General features: G+C 42.1%; 1 protein-coding gene across 1 annotated transcript in view; it reads left to right on the top strand.

Moving 5' to 3' along the window:
* The window catches only part of GLDC (glycine decarboxylase), a 49274-nt gene that overhangs the window by 19881 nt on the left and 13368 nt on the right, over window positions 1–16025 (top strand). Inside the window, exons 8-16 of the mRNA XM_064140462.1 lie at window positions 3228–3324; window positions 4279–4384; window positions 5434–5573; window positions 6434–6514; window positions 7047–7144; window positions 8025–8109; window positions 8194–8235; window positions 11271–11413; window positions 12297–12372. Coding sequence (XP_063996532.1) covers window positions 3228–3324; window positions 4279–4384; window positions 5434–5573; window positions 6434–6514; window positions 7047–7144; window positions 8025–8109; window positions 8194–8235; window positions 11271–11413; window positions 12297–12372 — 868 coding nt within the window. The remainder of the gene's footprint in view (window positions 1–3227; window positions 3325–4278; window positions 4385–5433; window positions 5574–6433; window positions 6515–7046; window positions 7145–8024; window positions 8110–8193; window positions 8236–11270; window positions 11414–12296; window positions 12373–16025) is intronic.

The raw sequence follows: 16025 nt of genomic DNA, 5'->3' as shown, positions 1-16025 counted from the left end.
CCTGTGTCTCAAGGAAGTTGGGAAAGAAGATGTTCAAATGGAAAAAGCTACAGTACTTTCTCAGTGCTGTGGATTTTAAAATATTTTTACCACAGAATCTCAGAATAGTCAATTGAGGTTAGCAGGGATCTCTGAAGGTCATCTGGTCCAAATCCCCTGCTCAAGCAAGGTGAGTTAGAGCCAGTAGCCCAGGCCTGTATCCATAACTGTCTCTTGACAATCTCCATCCAGTCTCTGTGATCTCCATGGAAGCAGACTCCACAGTTTCTCTGCGCAAGTTGTGATAGTGCTCAGTCACCATCACAGTGTTAAAGTGTTTCCTAACGGTCAGGAGGAACCACAGGTGTTTCAGTTAGTGCTCATTGCCTCTGGTCCAGTCACAGGGCACTGCTGATAAAAATCTTGCTCTGTCCCCTTTGCATCCTCCATTTGGGTACTTATATACATTAATGAAGGCCTCCTTGAGACTGCTGTTCTCCAGGCTGAACCATGCCAGCTGTCTCAGTCTTTGCTCATAGGGAGAGATGACACAGTCCCTTCAAGACCTTTGCAGCCATTAAGCAGACACTCTCCAGTATCTCCCTATTTGTCCTGTACTGAGGAGCACAGAACTGGACATAGCACTACAGGTGTGGCTTCACCAGTGGTGAGAAAGAGGGTAGGGATCACCTTCCTTTTTGGCAAAGCTTTGCTAGGATACTAGAGCTATCCCTGCACACCATTAACCTTCTTTGCTACATGGGCATATTTGCAGGATCACAACATCATAGGAGCACAGGATATTAGGGGTTGAAAGGAACCTCCAGAGACCATCAAGTCCAACCCCTTCCCAGAGCAGTACCATATAATCTAGTGCAGCTTACACAGGAATGAATCCAGATGGGTCTTGAAAGTCTTCAGAGAAGGAGACTCCAGCACTCCTCTGAGTAACCTGTTCCAGTGCTCTGTGACCCTTACAGTAAAGAGGTTCTTCCTCATGTTGAGGTGGAACTTCCTGTGGTGCAGTTTACATCCATTGCCCCTTGTTCTACCACAGGGCACAAGTGTTGGCTAATGTTCAACTCAGTGTTGAACCCAGTGTCCTTTTTGCTAATCTGCTTTGCAGCTGCATTGCCCGCAGTATGTACTAGTCCATGGGGCTCTTCACCAGGTGCACAACTTTGTGCTTCTACTTGTTGAGCTTCATAAGGCTACTGTGAGCCAATTTCACCAGCCTGTCAAAGTCCCTCTGGGTGAACTGATGATAAACTAAATTGTGTAGTCAAAAGCCCCAAAAATGACTTAAATGTCATATAACTGCTGTGCAGGTAATTGAGGCAGGTAGTTTAGCTATTCAAAGCCCCTCATATGCACATCTTCTTTTATATATATATATTTTATATACGTATGTGTACACAGATTGTCCTCTTTGTTCTGTGTTTGTCCTGAAAGATTTTATGGTTTCAAAGGATATTAGGTTGGCTTTTACCTCTCCAGTTTTTAAATGTTAGGAACCCTACAGAAGGACTTTTTAAAGATTGGATTGGCTTGAGTCCTTTCACTTGTCATATACAGCCTCATTGGACAGTTTATTTTGTATATACTTGATATGCTTTTTACTTGAGATCAGTGGAAAAGATGCTGTCTTCTCACTGTTAAAGTCTGTGTTTAAATCCTAACTGTGTTAAAATCCTAGATTATTATTTAACTAAAACAGTTGCAATAATCCAGGCATTTAAAAGCAAATACCAAGGTGTGGTACACTTAAGAACTCAGAGTGTGCTATCTGGCTAGAAATATTTTTCAGTCATGATGGAAATAGAAATCTATAGACTTTAGCCTCACTCTGTCTGATATTAGGGTCAACAGGAGCAGTCAAGATGGTTTTACCAAAGGAAACATAACCAGATGGATAGATGATTTTAGAACAGTGGATGTGGTTTATCTCGATTTCAGTAAAGCATTTGTCACTGTCTACCACAGCATCCTTGCAGGTAAACAGAGGCAGTGTGGTCTGGATGATTGGGCAGTGAGGTGAATTGTAAACTGGTGGAAGGAAAGAAGTCAGAGAGTTGTGGTCAATGGGATTGAGTTTAGTTGGAGGCTTGAATCTAGTGAAGTCCCTGTGGGATCAGTACTGGGACCAGTGGGACCAGTAATGTTCAATATATTCATCAATGCTCTGGATGAGGGCATGGAGTGCACTGTCAGCAAGTTTGCTGATGACACTGAACTGGATAGAGTGGCTGACACACCAGAAGGCTGCTGCCATTCAGCCAGACTTGGACAGGCTGAGAGTTGGGCAGGGAGAAGAAATTGAATGAAATTCTACAAGGGCAAGTGTAGAGTCTTGCACCTGGGAAAGAACAGCCCCATGGACCAGTTTAGGTTGGAGCCTGACCTGTTGGAGAGCAGTGAAGGGGAAAAGGACCTAGGGGTGCTGCTGGATGGAAGTTTGACCATGAGTCAACAATGTGCTCTTATAGCCAAGAAGGCCAATGCTATTCTGGGGTGTATTAGAAAGGCTATGGTTAGTATCTGGAGAGAGGTTCTCCTCTCCCTCTACTCTGCCCTGTAGAGGCTGCATTTGGAATATTGTGTCCAGTTCTGAGCCCCTCAGTTCAAGAAGGACAGGGAACTGCTTGAGAGAGACCAGTGAAGAACCACAAAAATGATGGAGTGGAACATCTTCCTTATGAGGAGAGACTGAGGGATCTGGGTCTCTTTAGTTTGGAGGAGAGGAGACTGAGGGGTGACCTCATGAATATTTGTAAATATATAGAGGATGAGTGCCAAGAGCATGGAGTCAGACTCTTCTTGGTGGTGCTCAGTGACAGGACAAGGGGCAGTGGGTGAAAGATGAGGCATAGGAAGTTTCATGGAAACATGAGAAGCAATTTTTGCACTGAGAGGGTGCTGGAACACTTGAACAGGCAGTGCAGGGGGGTTGTGGAGTCTTCCTCTCTAGAGATAGTCAAAACTTGCTGGGATGCATTCCTGTGTGATCTGGTATAGACGATCCTACTTTGGCAGGGAGGTTGGATTAGATGATCTTTTGAGGTCCTTTCCAGCCCCAAAGATTCTGTGACTCTGTTATATCACAGGTGTCATGACTCACACTTGATTCTGTCCAGCATCTTTCTGTCCCTGAGGATAGTTAACTAGTTTCAGGTTAGCATGCAGGGAGCCTAATGCCTTAAAATACTGAAATTTAAAGTAACAGAAGCAACATTTTTCTTGTGACTTAGAGATGCAAATGGAAAAGAAGTGTACCGACTTGCTTTGCAAACACGAGAGCAGCATATCAGGAGGGATAAAGCTACCAGCAACATCTGCACAGCACAGGTAACTTGTCATGCTTTATTTTCAGCAGTATGAAGGAACAAGTTAAACCATAGGGTTACAGTCCTAACATCACAGTAATTTGAGTTATCTTAGTTTTGAGAGTTTTTAAATGGAAAAATTAGGAACATTGAAATATTGGGTGTTTGTACATTTTTTTCTGAATCCTCTGAAAAAAATGGAACCCTGTTTGAAAAGAGGATGTTAATAACTATTTCATAAAGACCCTAGCCCTGAATTTGTGGAGTCATTGGTCCATCTGTCTCACAGAGTAGTGCTATGTTCTTAATGAAGGACACAGTTCCTTAAAAAAGGAAGGAAATTCTAATGATCTGAAATTGCCCGATCATGGCAAAAAAAAAAAGTACTCCATCCTTACATTCTAAAACTATTTGTTCAAACTGTCACAACTCAGGGTTTTTTTGTGTGTGTAATTTGATGCAAAAATCATCAAAGGACTATCTTTACAGGAAAAAAATAAGTAGTTATCCAAAACAGCTACCCTCAGTATGCCTTTGCTTCTACCAGTGCTTTGCTGATGCTCTCAGTCTTGTGCCAGATTTGTAGGAGGGATTGTTAGCATTAAAACAAGCTTTATTACTTAGTATTCATGATATGTTCAATAACTGTTTTGTATCAATCCTAAGCCATGAGTTTCCTGTAAGACAAGCTTTACTGGAAAGTCTGCAAATGTCTTCATTGTAGTAGTTGTATTTAAGTTCACATTAACTGCTGGCACAGTCCTGTATTTCAAAGGGCATTGAATTAATAATCAGTGCTTCAGTTTCATAAAGGTATTTTCCTTTTCCTACTTTTTATTATATAGGCAACATGTAATAATCATGTATTACATCAGCTGAGTTGTTGTCCCTGGGTGCTAAAGAAACTTTCCACTAAACTGACATGAAGTAATCTTTTATACTGGTAATAATATCCTAAACTATATTTGGATCCTAGGCACTTCTGGCTAACATGGCAGCCATGTTTGCTGTATACCATGGGTCTGATGGATTAAAGCACATTGCAAGACGGGTACACAGTGCAACTCTTATCTTGGCTGAAGGCAAGTGTTTAATGTTTGCAGGAGCTATTCTTAAATTCTTACACCTTCTTAAATAAAGCTATGGGTTTTTTTTTCCCCCAGCTCATGTGTCTTTAGAGACAACACTTTAACACATAATTTATGACTCGTGTTTTCATGAGCTTCATACAATGACAACCAAGAATTAGGTATTTACGTGATATGAGTTTTCAGGCATTACTTCTGCTTCCTTGCATACTAACTGAAGTCCACCCAGCAAATGTCTAGATAGCATCAAAGTGCTGTTTTCTAGCTACAACTTCTGTACTTCACTTACTGGACCCATTTGCACACGGGAATCTGCACAGAGTATTAATAGCACAGCAAAAACAAGTAATAAATAAACTTAAAGAAATGGAAGCATTTCTGTGAAGATGAAAATTGAAATCCCAGATCTTGGCAGCTGACTGAAAGCACACAGTCTTTAGCAGAAAATAATGGTTGAAGGGGAACTATGTGGCTTGGTATCTTTTTGCCACTGGCATGACTACCTCTGCTATCAGAAGGAGCTATGCAGAGCTGGGACGCTGGGAACTGAATATGCCAGTCTAGCTGGAAGACCTTCTCATGCTGTGGAAATACCTCATTCTCTAAACTTTATTACGGCAAGCTCTGTGACAGTTAATATCCATTTCTATAACACAATTTTTCTTTCTAGTCTTGTGATTTTGGCCATTTTGCATTCCTGTACTAATTCTGATGCTGTGTAAAATACAATTTGATGCATCAGAAGGATCTTCCTTAATTGACAGTCTGTAGTGTAAAATAAATAAATAAATGTTAATAGATAATTATTAATTAATTAACAGTCTGCACTATTAATTAAGTGTGAATCTGATTTAGATGCATTTCATAAGCAGTAATGTTTCACTAAAAAGCTGATGATTTTGCAGCTCTGTACACAAGAGGAATAGTTTGCTTTATTATAGAAAAGAATTTACTTATGAGAGTGATGATGTTCTGCAGGTACTGCATAAGCAAGCAGTGCAGTGTACAGCTAGTGGAATGAATTGTCTTATTGTTTTTTTTAGGTCTCAGGCGAGCTGGTCATAAACTACATCATGACCTGTTCTTTGATACCCTGACAATCACATGTGGATGCTCAGTCAAAGAGGTTTTGGACAGGGCAGGTCTTCGAAAGATAAATTTTCGGATTTACAGTGATGGCCGAGTAAGCAACAGCATAAAGGGCTTGGGAATCCTGCAGCATGACATTTTCTGCAATAATCATTATGTGTGCTAAGCAGAACAAAATACCTAAGACTTCTTTTGTAGTTTTCTCAGCTGTATCAGTCACTTATAAAGATAATATGAGGAGTTAACTTGCTAAGCAATTTACTTCCAGAAATAGTCATCGTATTTTCATTTTATGCCTGTTCAATGTTAAATATGCCACTAAGGGCTAGAGTGGAGACAATCAATGATAAAATGCATGATGACCTTCAGTGTTTAAAGACATTGAAATCTAAACCACATTTTGGTAGGCAAAAAGAACTTCTGGCAAAGCCTAATACGGTCTGCAAAATGGAATGAGAGGGCTGGGCACAGCAGAATAGGCAGTTTTCTGATTAAATAGAAACCACTTAAAAATATTAGATGTGAAATCAGAAGTCTTGAAGCTTGTGAGCCATCCAGCATGGATAGTTACATTAGACATGAAATCAGAAGTCTTGAAGCTTGTGAGCCATCCAGCATGGATAGTTACATTAGACATGAAATCTGAAGTCTTGAAGCTTGTGAGCCATCCAGCACGGAGTTACATTAGACATGAAATCAGAAGTCTTGAAGCTTGTGAGCCATCCAGCATGGATAGTTTAGCAGAAGAGAGATAAAAATTGGAAAGTCCCATGTATCTATTACATATATAAAATAAGTGATATTTGCATAATGTTTGATAGGTTGATTTGGTTGATTTGGCTCTTTCTGGTTTTTGCCCTCCTATGTTTCTGGAACATTATTTCTCAACAAGAACAAATACACTGTGCTTCTGAGTTAAGAGCTTTGAGCAATTACCTTTGCTTTTTTACATAGATTGGAGTATCACTTGATGAAACTGTAAATGAGAAAGACCTAGATGACATACTATGGATTTTTGGTTGTGAGTCTTCAGCTGTAAGTAGACAAGAAATCATACAGATTAAATTATCCTAATGTTTTGAAATTTTGGTGAAAAGGCAAAACTACTCTTGGGGACAGTGGGTGTCTGTAGGATGACCATTTGTTAAGTACTGAGAATTTCAGAGCCTCTCTTAAAGAAAGAGGCAGTATGTGAAAACAATATGTAACTGAGAACTGATTGTGACACAGTCCCTTCAGTCAGCTTGAGTACCTTGCATTTAGGTTGTTGGTTGTTTTGCAAGGGTTTGGACATGATGGACTCTGATTGCAATTTTTGTTGCACGTCACTAGTAATCAGCAGCAATACTTTAGAGATGAAGACTACTGAGACATCCACTGTCCAGTTTCAATATAATGCCTTTGTCATTGTAGATATATTCAGGTATGTGTGCTAATGAAGGTTGGGTGGGGTTGACCTGAGGAGCTAATTAAATCTTGAGGTAAGATGGTGGTACTAGCTAGTTCTGAGGGGAATTGGGAAAAGAAACCGGGAAGGTGTTTGACTCCACATTTCTTTGTGTCAAAGGAGCTAATTGCTGAGGGTATGGGCGAGGAAACCAAAGGCATCTTTAGCACCCCATTTAAGAGAACTTCCAAGTTCTTGACACATCAAGTTTTCAACAGGTTTGTGAAACTGCTGCATATTCAATGTTTTGATGGTATCTGAATGCATCTCGTTTCAACACTGCTACTGGAGTTGAGGACAGTTTTGTAGGTGTAGTCACACAGTCACTTGTTACTGTGAATTAGTCTCTTTAGTAGTATTTTTAGATGTCTGTTACATAATAAACAAGCAAAACAACACTGGTCAAATGAAAAATGTGTTCTTCCATTAACCTGCTACACTGCACAAGCTATTATTTGAGAATGTAGTATCAGCAACTTACTACAGCCCTTATATCCCCTGTTTACTGGTAGCATTTCCAGGCAAATGGTAATAGTAAATTTTTCAGCCACATTGCTATTAGCAAGCATGAAGTACTGATTTAGAAAGAAGTATCTGGTATATGTTAAAAAATATACCCAGCTTTAATCCTTTTTATGTGGCTTTTCCTATATTAAAGCACAGATCAATCATCTATGTCTACAACTACCTGAAAGGATGCTGTAACCAGGTGGGGGTACCTGAAGGGAGACTGTAGCTAGGTTGGGATTGGTCTCTTCTCCCAGGCAACCAGCAATAGAACAAGGGGACACAGTCTCAAGTTGTGCTAGGGAAAATATAGGCTGGATATTAGGAGGAGGTTCTTGACAGAGAAGAGTGATTTCCCATTGGAATGGGCTGCCCAGGGAGGTGGTGGAGTCATCATCCCTGGAGGTCTTCAAGAAAAGACTGGATGAGGCACTTAGTGCCTTGGTGTGGTTGATTGGATAGGGCTGGGTGCTAGGTTAGACTGGATGATCTCGGATGTCTCTTCCAACCAGGTTGATTCTATGGTTCTATGATTCTGCGATCTGGTATAGCTAATCTGCTTGCCTTAACACCACATTTTGTGTTCTACAGCTATCACTCTGAGACAAATATCGTGCGGTACATGAAAAGATTAGAAAACAAAGATATTTCCCTTGTGCACAGCATGATTCCTTTGGTAGGTATTTACTGAAAAAATAGGTACTTACATATGTATTTATATATATAAATAAATACTGACAAATGTGTTTGCTTTTTTTAGGGGTCCTGCACAATGAAGCTCAATAGTTCAGCTGAACTTACAGTAAGTTGCAGTAATACTGACTTATTTGAGACCCACATAAGTAAACTGTCTAGCCAGTGTCACAGTAGAGGAGTAAAGATTGCTTTCGGTCTAGCACTCCAGCTGAGGAGGCAATTTCAGACACGGCTAAGGTCATCAGCTCCTTTTTCCACTAGGAAGAAGGCTCTGAAAACCACAGTGGTTCATCAACAGCCAGGGAGTAAGTGACTTTGAAGATTCCTTAACTGAAAAACGAAACTAACCTAATTTTTTAACTGGGTATCACAGTCCTGTTCCCTCATGCAGTGCTGCAGTATCTAAATTCTATCTGTTTCACAAATCTTACACTCTAATTCTCAGAAATATGAAAGAGTCAGGTGGGAGTGGCAGTTTGTACTTCTTTGTCAGTGTACTGCTTGTTGGAATAGCATAGTTTTTCCTCAGGTGAGAAGCTGGACTCCCTGGATATCTTCATTTTCTAGGTGGTACGAAACAAAGCAGAGCCTAAGCCAGGCTGTTTGGGCACCAAATATTTTTTTAACTCTGAATGAGCTTCCTTTATTCCCCATATTGGCTTCTTGCTTTTATCTTTCATTGGGTTTCCTTTGTCCCCTTTCCCACACTGCCTTTTTTACGCCTTTTTTCAGTGTTTTCTGTCTTTAATTAAAATGGGTAGCAACAAAACTGTGAAACAAACTGAGCATTGTTACTCCACATGATTCCTCTCTATCCATGATCCCACAGCTCTGCTTAAGTGCAGGTGACCTAGGAGAAACTATGAATTTTTAAGCATCTTCTGAATATAAAAAAAAAAAAAATCACTCAAACCCATAAAATAATTTAGGTTGGAAAATATCTTTAAGAACATCAAATCCAACCATTAACCTGACACTGCCATGTCCATGACTAAACCGCGTTCCTAAATGTCACATCTACATATCTTTTAAGTACCTCTGGGGATGATCATTGAGCTACTTACCTGAGAAGCCTGTCCCACTGCTTCAAAATCCTTTCAGTGATGATATTTTCCCTAATATTCAGTCTAAACTTCCCCTGGAACAACTTGAGGCCACGTCGTCTTGTTTTGTTGGTTGTTACCTGGGAGAAGAGATGAACATTCACCTTACTACAACCTTCTTTCAGGTAGTTGTAGGGAGTGATCAGATTTCCCCTCAACCTCTTTTTCTCCAGGCTAAACAACCCCTCTTCCCTCTCCCACTTCTTGTAAGACTTGTTCTCCAGACCCTTCACCAGCTTTGTTGCCCAGTCGTGCTGGTGATGCTGTTTCTCATACAAGCCACAATGGAGTTGGCTTCCTTGGCCACTAGAGCACACTACTTGCTTGTTGGAGAACACGTTCGGTGGAGCGCTATGGGAAGATGACTCTTTGTTCACCAATATGGTTAGATGGTCAAATCCCCTTTATTTCCGTAATACAGTGACTTATATGCGTTCTAGCAAGAGGCGTGCTCAGCTTAAGATTGGTTACAGGTGATAATTGAAAGGTTACATGTAATGTGCACTTAGGTTAACTTATCACAACATTCTAAGGGTCAGCCTCCCAGACCACCCACTCCAGCCCCTTGGTTATCTAGTCTCTGCCCACTGCAGCTGTGTGTGGGGTGCTCAGTTGTTTACATCTCGATTTCCTAGCCTCGCTGGGAACCAAGGACGTTCTCAGCGCAAGTTACCCATGTTTATGACTTTATGTCCTCTACTGGTGAGAAATTCTTCCACACTTGCTCATATTCAGCCAGCTATTGATCAGCACCTCCAGATCCTTTTCGATCAGGCAGCCTTCCAGACATTTCCGTTTAAGCGTTTAGCGTTGCATGGGATCGTTGTAACGCAAGGTAAGAACCTGGCAATTTGCCTCAGCAAATAGGTCAGACCTTTCCAGATCCCTCTGTAGAGCCTTCCTACCCTCACTTACACCAAACCTGGCATTATCTGCAGACTTACTAGGGATGCACTCAGTCCCCTTGTCAATATAATTGATGAAGATGTTAAAGAGAACTATCCCAGATACTGAACCCTGGAGAACACCAGTTGTGATCAGCCACCAACTGACTTTCATTTCATTCACTACCACTCTTTTCTCCCAGCCATCCATATAGTTATTTTACTCAGTGAAGCGTGCAACCATCCAAAGCATGAGCAGACAGTTTTACCAAGAAAATCCTACGAGAAGTAGTGTCAAAACTTTGCTAAAGTCTGTTAAAGTCCTCAGCCTTTCCCTTGTTCACTAACCAAGTCACAGAAGGTGACCAGATTAGTTGAGCTTAACCTGCCTTTCATTAACCCATCCTAACTTAGCCTGATTGCGTAGTTGTCCTGTCCATGATAGGTGATGAAGTTCAATGATCCATAACATTCCCTGATGTCAAGGCCAGACTGGCAAGCCCATATTTTCCTGGATCTTCCTTCAGCTCTTCTTGTAGATGAGTATCCTTGGAGTATAATGGCTTCTTTCTGCTCCCTGTCTTCCAGCTTAGGGGACTGGGTACTCAGAAAATAATATTAAAACATTAATATTAAAATTAATAATAATATGCCTTAATATTAAAAAATGAGGTAAATAAGGCATTAAGTACATCAGCCATTTCCTCAGCATTAGTCATAGTATTTCCCTCTGCTTCCAATGAAGGACGGAGATTCTATCTAATTAGGAGATTCTCCTTTTGTTGCTAGTCTATTAATAGAAATGTTTTTTGGTTGCCTTTTATAGCAGTAACCAAATGAAGTTCTAATTGGGCTTTGGCCCTTCTAATTTTCCCAGTGCATAGCCTTGCAATACCCTTGCAGTCCTCTGGAATTTTCTATTCTTCCACAGTCCATAAACTCTCATTTTTTTTCCTGAGTTGTAGCCAAAGCATCCTGTTCAGCCAGGCCACATCCCACAGTGAAGTTGAGAACTTGTCTTGCTGCTCAAATGTTTGATTTTCATCTGAGCACAAGGTGGCTTCTCTTCCTCATAGAGCTTAACAACAAAACAGAGTTGTTTGCAGATTTTTTTACTACAGCACATGTTCTTCTTTTTTTCCTTTGTCTAACAGCCTATTTCATGGAAAGAATTTGCCAACATCCATCCTTTTGTGCCCCTGGATCAAGCTCAAGGGTATCAGCAGCTTTTCAAGGAGTTGGAGAGGGACCTATGCGAGATTACTGGTTATGACAAAATCTCCTTCCAGCCAAACAGGTAGGAGATTTTTTGGGAGCGTTTGCTTCTTACTGTGATTCCAGAGCCTTCCTTCTAAAACCAAAAAACCCGTGCACACCAAAAGTGGAAGAAGTTCCTAAAATTAAATTTGACAGAGAGAAGCCTTGGATGTGTAACTGAAAATCAGATTTATGAATTTAATTATTTATTTTCGGAACTGCAGAGCTTTATTTTGTCTTGTCTCTTCTATGAGTTTAATGAGTGGGTCTTTTCTCTAGATTTACTCTTTTTTTCCCATATTGCCTTCCCTGTGAAGGCTGGCTCTCCACCACTGTTGGGTTTATGTAGTGATATTGCTGATGCCCTCCTGTGAGCTAAAATTAAAAGTTTGACACAGAACTAAGCTGTGTAAGCTGGCAACTATACAATTGTTGAAACTGGTGTTTGACGCAGTAGGTAATCCCGAGTTTGAATAAAGAACGCCTAGGATCTGCATGCTCACTGAAATAGAGCAGAGCTGAGTGAGTAGTGCTGCAGCCTGTCGCTGAGGGGGCTTTTATGTTTCATCACATACACTTTACTGTGCATTTCAGTGTCAGTTTGCCTCTCCGTGGTCAAGCACATACTCCCCTGCTAGGTGCAGAACAGGCATTAACTCAGCAGAAGGGTTTAACATCATAGTGTAAGCACTATAGAGTAAAATGGCATAGCTTTTTTCATCTACTGTTTGTGAAAGAGGCAAGAGCTGTTACTTACTTCTTGTATAGTTTAATTCATGGCATGTGCTTACTTTAATTTGTTGACACTTCTCTAAAGCCACTGAGAAGGATTAGGGCTGGACAGTTTTCATATTTCAGTAGAGAGCTGGCTGGCACTTTCTGGTTTGAGTACTTGTGTAACAGGATTTGTGTTCCTCTTGCAGTGGAGCCCAAGGAGAGTATGCAGGCTTGGCTGCAATCAAAGCTTATTTAAATGCAAAAGGAGAACGTCAGAGAACTGTAAGTGTCAGCAATTGTGTGGGGAATTACTGTGGATGCGAACTGGGGAGAGGAGAGTTGATTTAGCAGCTGGGACTCACTCAGTGAGGAGCTAGGTTTGTCATCTATGAAAAGCTTTCAGTATTCCCTGCTTCTCTTATGGATCGTGGGTACCATCTCAAAAGTCTTTATGTACTTTACAGACAGTGGGAATGAGAGAAGGAGACTCTCTCAAAGGATGATTGTACTGGATCTGGCTGAGATGGGTTTAATTAACTGTACCCATAGTAGCCCATATGATGCTGCACTTTGGATTTGTGGCTAAAGTAGCGACACTAACAGAGACATTTTGGCTATTGCTTGCTCAGTGTCATGATTTTCTTTCTCATTCACCCCTCTGCCCCACTCTCCTATTCTCTCTCAAAGAGAGGGGAAAGTCTGGCAGAGAAACAGCCAAGACAGATGGTGCAAACTGACACAAACGATGGCATGCTCAGCAATAAAAGCTCAGAGAAAGGAAGACAAAGCAGGGAAGGCAGTGGCTATGGCATTTTGCTTCCCAAGCAGCACTCGCTAAAGACCTGCATTTCAGGATGTGGCTGGAGTTCTGCCTGGCTGTGGGAAGTCATGAATTAATTCCTCTTCTTGGTTTGCTTGCTCACACAGCTTTTGTTGTGTGAGCTTTCTGTATTCTCACCTTACTTCTGTTTTCTCCATGTCCCATGTGAGTAGTGAGTGGGCAGCTGTGTGGGTGTTTGACTGTTTCCTGAGTCAACCAATCACAGTCCTCTTTAGCATACAGCATGGGGCTTAAGGCAATGACAGTTCCGAGCTGAGCATGTTAACTTGTTAACTTCTGTGTGGGTCACAGGGTTTGTTTGCTTTATTGTGTGTTGGATCTAGGGTTTTTAATAGCTGCTCTCAGCTCTTGCAGCTTGGAGTGCTGCTTATCAAAGTATTTTGCTGCACTTTGAAATGCTTCGGTAAAAGCCCTGCAATGCTGCATGAGCTACCTTGCAGAGAGAACAAAGGATTGCACCTCAGGGGTTGATGTGCCCAGCTCTGTTGCATGGGCCCCTGAGGTTTTTGAGCATCTTTTATCTAAGATACTTGATCCTGTTCTCTAATATTGCTGGCTTCTTGGGCTTGTGGAACCTGGCCTCGTCCAGGCTTAAGAATAAACAGCTTGTTGAACTGATAGAGAAACATGCCCTGAAGCAGGTGATCATGCAGCAGTAAAACAAGGAGCAACTGCTACAAACTGGAACACAGAGGTTTCACCTCAACATGAGGAGAAACTTTTTTACAGTAAGGGTGACAAGAGTACTGAAACAGGCTGCCCAGAGAGGTTGTGAAGTCTCCTTCTCTGGAGACTTTCAAAACCTGCCTGGATGTGTTCCTGTGCAAACTACCCTAGGACATCCTGCCTGGGCAGTGGGGTTGTACTTGATGATCTCTGGGGGTCCCTTCCAACCTCTGAAGTTCTGTAATTCTGGGATCCTTGTCTTACAGGGTGTGTAGGAGGGTCTAGACAAGTGCCTAGGGTTGTTATCACCCCCTGTAACCTGGGATTTTGCACCAGAACAGGTGTACAATCCCACTGAACTGGTACACTGCTTGATGGAAGGTGGCCTTGCTTGCCCAGATGAGACCTAGAAGCTCCTAGCTGAACCTGGTTTTGGACCTTAGCCCATGCCTGTCACAGCACTGTCTAGCACTGTCTAGCTTCTGTCCAGCACTACCAGAGCAGCAGAGGAACATGTGCCTCTCCCTCTAAGGACACAGCAGTTGAGACAGAGACCCAAACCTTAACCATGGTTACTGCTTCAGTGGTAAAAAGGAAGTGTGGGCATTGAGGGGCAATAGGACATCAATCAGTAAAGGAAGAGGAAGGGGACTTAGGAGTCCAGTCCTTCGGCAAGGTGTTGGTGGGCCTTTGGTGTACCCGTAGCAGACCGAAATAAGGTTGAACAGCTCTGCCTTGTCTGGCCTCTCCATTGTAGTGTTGCTGCATCAAAACAGCAGATTCTTGTTGCTACCATCGTGGTGCACCAACTGAGACTTCCTGGCTGACTGATCTGTTAGAGAGCCAAGGACTGATGAGCAAGACTTAACAACCCTTAAAGAGTCCCATAAGGCTTGGGCAAAAGTCTGACAGAAGGTGGAGGTTAATGGTGGACTCTCGTGGCCTAAAGAAGGTGATGCCATTATTGAGTGAGACAAGCTAGAACTTCACTACAAGCAGGATTCAAGGGCTGCCAAGCAGTGTGATGCAACAGCTAATGTCGAAACACATTTTTCAGTATCCCTTTAACACCAAAGTGCAGGCCACAGTTTTCATACGGAAGGCTGCTCAATGCGACTGGAACTGTCTGCCCCAGGGCTGGCTACCTACCTCTCAGTCTTTGACCAATACAGACTGCAGCAGAGTAGTGGGGCCCCTGAACACCTGCAGTACATTGACAGAGGGGAAAGGCTAATCCAGATCATTTAGAAAGCTGGTTTAGCAGTAAAACCAAAGCAAGGTCAAAGGATCTGCACAAGAGATCCAGTTCTTGGGACTAATACAGCAAGATGGACATTGTCACTTCCCTGGGACTACAGTCAATGTGATAATAACTACGTCCCCACCAGCTGACAAGAAAAGAACACAATCAGGACCACGCATTGCAGATTATTGCAGAATACATTTGTATGCTAGGTTTCAGCTTGTGAGCCCTTGAGTGACTGTAAAGAAGACTTAGTTTGAGTGGGGCCCTGGGCAGCTACAGGCATTTTCACAGGTCAAAGGAGGGGTGGTTAGTGTGGTAGCACTTGGGTCTGTCTGAACGGGACCAGTTGTGAAAAATGCACTCTACACTGCAACCAGGAAGCACAGCCTTAGGTAGAGGATTCTGCCACTACTGTGCTCGGAGGAGGCCTTACCTGGAGTACTGTGTGCAGCTCTGGGTCCCACTAGAAGGACATGGATCTGATGGAGAGGCATCAGAGAGAAGGATAGATTTAGATTTGGCATTAGGAGGAAGTTCTTTATTGTGAACGTGGTGGGACACAGGAACAGGTTGTCTGGGGATGTGGTGGAGGGAAGGTCCCACCCTTGGAAACGTTCAAGGTCAGGCTTGACAGAGCTCTGAGCAACCTGATCTAGTTAGGTATGTCCCTGCTTACCGTCGGGAGGCTGGGCGAGGTAGCCTTTAGAGTTGCCTTTCAACCCAATTCATTCTATGATTCTATAAATCGATTGAAATATGTAAACATGAAACTCTGTGGTAGCAAGCTTAGTTTCGGAGAGAGGGCTGCGTGTTTGTGATATAAGAACAGCCAGTTTAGCCCAAATGGAAAGCCTGTGTCAGTCCCACCACCCCATCTCACTGTGGTCAGTAGCAGATTGACAGGCTCCTCCTAAAAGGCCAAAAAAGTATGCAGTGGTGTTTAGCCAGCACACAGCCCTGCATGCCTTGTTTAGGAATTTTCTGATAGAAAGGAATCCAAAGGTATTGCTTAGCATTTTTCTGCTATTAAATCTGATCACTCAACCTTATAAGGAAGGTTCTGATATTCAGAGTACCTTGTCATGTAATTGTGTTTCTTTATAAGACATGCTTCCTCCTTTTGAACTTGGCATCTTACAATTTCATCCAATACCTTCTCATCTTGAAGGATGTTGAACATTT

This window comes from Pogoniulus pusillus, chromosome Z (genome assembly GCF_015220805.1).
Source record: "Pogoniulus pusillus isolate bPogPus1 chromosome Z, bPogPus1.pri, whole genome shotgun sequence".
In the NCBI taxonomy this organism is placed as follows: domain Eukaryota; kingdom Metazoa; phylum Chordata; class Aves; order Piciformes; family Lybiidae; genus Pogoniulus; species Pogoniulus pusillus.
The sequence above is the reverse complement of the archived record's forward strand: the minus strand, read 5'-3'. Positions and strand labels throughout refer to the sequence as shown.